Source organism: Haliaeetus leucocephalus, unplaced genomic scaffold (assembly GCF_000737465.1).
Source record: "Haliaeetus leucocephalus isolate CR32 unplaced genomic scaffold, Haliaeetus_leucocephalus-4.0 Scaffold156, whole genome shotgun sequence".
Classification (NCBI taxonomy): Eukaryota; Metazoa; Chordata; class Aves; order Accipitriformes; family Accipitridae; genus Haliaeetus; species Haliaeetus leucocephalus.
Window position 1 is genome coordinate 2,020,700 of NW_010972592.1, and position 3,687 is coordinate 2,024,386.

Genomic DNA, 3,687 nt, shown 5'->3' on the forward strand with positions numbered 1-3,687 from the left:
AGGGAGGAAACGGGGGGGGTGTGTGTGTGTGTGTGTGTCACGGCTTTTCGGGGCGCGGAGCCGGCCCTGCAGTTGGCTTCCAGCCCCCCAAAAGCGGCTGTCCCTAGGGCCGCTGCTGCGCCCATCGGCGCGGGGTTTGCCGTGGGGTTAAAACTTCGCCTAAGAGCAAGGGAAGCCGCGGGACGGATGTCCAGCGACACATGACTGTTTCTTCTCCGATAAACCACCGTAGTGCGGCTCACGGACACGCAGGGATTTGTTTGCCTCTTAGTTTTGCTTCCTAAAGACTAACCCACGCGGGAGAGAGGGGTTGGAGGTGGCTCTTGTCGGATGAGAAATGAAAAGCGCGTCGGGAAAGAGGTTCTCTTCCCTTGGCTTAGAGGAATCTGCGCCTCCTCCAAGCGCAGGGCTGGCTGCGCGGGGGCAGGTCCCGTGTGTGTCCCCCCCGGCCTCCCCAAATAACGGGAGAGCAATGCCCGCCTGGACCCCGGGTCGGGGAGAGAGCAAGGGCAGCGCCTGGATGGCACCTTTTTAAGATAACACCGCAAAAGGGGGGGGGGGGAAAAAACGCTGTTGGGACTCAGGCTACGGAGAAAGATGCTCAGATCCGAATGAAAGAGCTGGGATAAAATTCCTTCGCCCTGCGTCTGGTTTTGCCTCCCGGCCCTCTCGCTCCGCGCATCCCGGGCTTCTGCTCTGAGTGGAGCCGGGAGGGTATTTTTATTTCGTGTCCCCCAACGATAGGGAAAAAAAAAAATATAATATCTCTCCCCCGTTGCTGCCGTTGTGCACGTCCTCGGGCAGGTAGAGCAAACCCACGAAAACGAGATTGGGGAAAGATGCGCGGATGGAGGGATTTGTGCCCGTCTCGACAGGGAAGGGAGTTTGCCCGGTCCTGCGAGGCTGCAGTTACTGCTAAATTTCTGTGGAAAAAAGCCGGGACAGTGTCGTGACTGCGGGCAGCTCGATCGCCGTTCGTCGGCGAAGTCGACCTGTCCGCAGCACAATGCAACACCCCCGCCCCGAACGGGTCCAAAAAAGCCCGGGGGGCCTCTTTTTGGTTTGCTTTATCATCGCCTGATAACACGAAAGGCTTCTCCGATGCTGGTTATTTCTGAAGGCGAAACGCCCGAGCCCACGGTTCCACCGCCGATCCGGTTCTTCGACGGTCTTCAAAGTGGGGGTCGCAGCTTTTCGGGCGATCTATTCCCCCCCCCCGCCCTTAAATCCGTTGTGACTCTTTTCAGACCCGTGCCAGCCCATCCCAAATCCCTTGGGCTGCACCCGCTCGCCGCAACGGGTCTGTGTCGGCGCGGCTCGGCGGGGGCCGGGGTCCCCGCGGAGGGGCCGGGAGGGGCTTCTCCAGCTCTGCCCCCGGTCTCCGCGGCCCCGGCCAGGCTTTTCGGCACCCACCCTCTCCTCTTTCCCCCCCCGGGTGCCGGGCAGAAGTTTGTCGGGCTTATTTCAGCCGAGGGGTTGTGCGGGACACCGAGGGACGGGAGCGATACACGCTGCCGCACGGAGAGCAGAGGTTTCCCTGCCCCGTCCCTGCGTGGCATGTGTGGGAAACCGGTTTAATAATGAAGCGGGAGGCCTCTCCGAGCCGCTCCGGCATCCCAGCCCCGTCTGCGAGCGTCCCCCCACTCGCAAAGATGCGCAGGAGCTCCTGCCGAGCTCCTTCCCGGGGAGCAGCTTTACCGATAACCCCCCCCTCCCCCGGGCGCTGTGTTAAGAAGCCCAACGGGATCCTTGTCTTCTCGCCTGATTTCTTACCAGAAACCTCCCCTCTCCAAAGAGACCCGAGTCAACCTCGGAAATAACAGCCACGTTAGAAGAAGAAAAAAAGAACAATAATAAACCAAAACAGACGCGATAATTTTAAGCCAGCGATTTTACGGTGCGAAAAGGGCCGGGCAAGGAGCTCGCGTTGGGGTCCGCCGCTGTCCCGCCCGGCGGGGGGGAAGGTGGGGGTGCGGGGGGGGGTGTCTGCCGCGGCCCCGCTGGGTCGGCGCTGCCCACCCCCCCCCCGCAGAGCCCCGCGGGTGCGGGGCCGGCGGCAGCGAAACCTGAGTTCGCCTCCCTCGTTAGCTGAGCGAGACCGGCCCCGCTCCTTAGGAAAATATTTTTATTTTATTTTAATGTCGGGCTTAAGCTGATGTCTTAAAAAATAATTGTTTTCAGACCCCGGTTCGCTCGGCATCGCCGTTTCACACTCACAGGCACACACAGCTTTCCCTGCAGTTCATGCCTCGGGACTGCCTGGCGTCGGCAAGACAAACTGCAATCTCCGAAATGTCAACTTTTGCCACAATCTCGACTAAAAAAACCACCCCCTCCTTATTGCTGTTGAGCGCTCATCAGAAATAATGGCTGTTTACACAAAACCTTTATTCACTTTCTTAAATAAACACCAGTGAATTCAAATAAAGCAAACCCTCAGCTATAATTCAAGCACAACGTTTGCTGTGTGTATTCTCGGCTGCGGACCTGGAGAGACTCCTCGGAGAGAAATATGAAGTCCCCTTTCATAGTCCACCTCCATCAGCTAAATATTCTAGCTCACCTCGGCCGAGCTTATCCTACCCCGGCTTCCCTTTTCCCCCTCTTTTTTATGTTTTCCCCTGGCCGAAGCGGAACTATTTCCTCCCTTCCCCCCCGTCCCCTTTTACAGAGGGGAGCTCTGGACGCTTTTCTTTTTAGATCACTTTGCAGAAGCCCCTTCCCTCCTCTTCCACGGCCCCGACCCGGGGTCGCGCCCCGGCACCTTCCCGCAGCCCGCACGGCCGAGGGTGCTCGTAGCTCGGCGGGCTGAGGGTGCTCGGATGGAGGCGGGGGGGGGGGGGGCCCGGGGGGGGTTTGGGGGGCCCGGCGAGGCGATGCCGAGGTTCTCGTTTGTTCGAAAGAGCCGGCTAGAAACGGCGTTTGCCCAAAGCCACGAGCTCGGGCAGGTAGCGGGGAGCGCCAGGTACCCGCGGGGGGAGCATCGCCCCACGGGGGAAGGGAGCCCGTCCCTCCGCGGCGCGGCGGGGGCAGCGCTGCCCCCCTGCTCCCCTCGCCTCCCCTGCTCCCAGGCCGGGGCTCGCGGCCCCAGCCCTAATGAGATCCATTAAGCGTATTATTGATGTGGAGGTTTGCTGTGAGGTCCTGGCTGGAGGGAAGCGGAGCTCTGTTGCAGATACAGGCGCTCTGATCTGCACCACCTGGCTGAAACCAGAGAGCCGCCACTTCATTAATGGGTTTAGCCTTTGCTAATTGGTGTCTTTAGGAGGCTTGCCAAATTCTGCTCCGGGATCTTTGGAGGCAGCTTTTGTTTTTCCTTCTGCCGGTGACATTCGTTGACGGCAATTAGACCCGATACCACTTCTCCGCCGGCGGGCAGCCAGGCGGCCCGAAAGCCCCCGAAGAGTCGGGCTGCGCTGCCGCTCCGGGCACCTCCCGCCCGCTGCTGCCTCCACCATCACCACCGCAGTCATCATCATCATAAATGGAAACGCCGTAGGTAAACGTCGAGGCGAGCCAACCCACCCTCCTCTCGCCTCCGTGGCGGCTGCGGCAGGTGACACGAGTGGAGGGGGGGGCGAAAGGCGCCCCTGCGCCCCACGGCCCCCCTGCGGAGAGCAAGAGCAGGGGCAGGGGGAAAAGCGGCCGCCCCCCCGCCCTCCCCTCCCGCCGGGCCGATCCCAGGGG

The 3,687-nt window shown here is 60.9% G+C and overlaps 1 protein-coding gene across 1 annotated transcript in view; it reads left to right on the forward strand.

Moving 5' to 3' along the window:
• Positions 1-1,578, forward strand: part of HLX (H2.0-like homeobox) — a 6,399-nt gene extending 4,821 nt beyond the window's left edge. The window contains exon 5 of the mRNA XM_010562163.1: positions 805-1,578. Coding sequence (XP_010560465.1) covers positions 805-1,578 — 774 coding nt within the window. The remainder of the gene's footprint in view (positions 1-804) is intronic.
• The last annotated feature ends 2,109 nt before the right edge of the window (positions 1,579-3,687 follow it).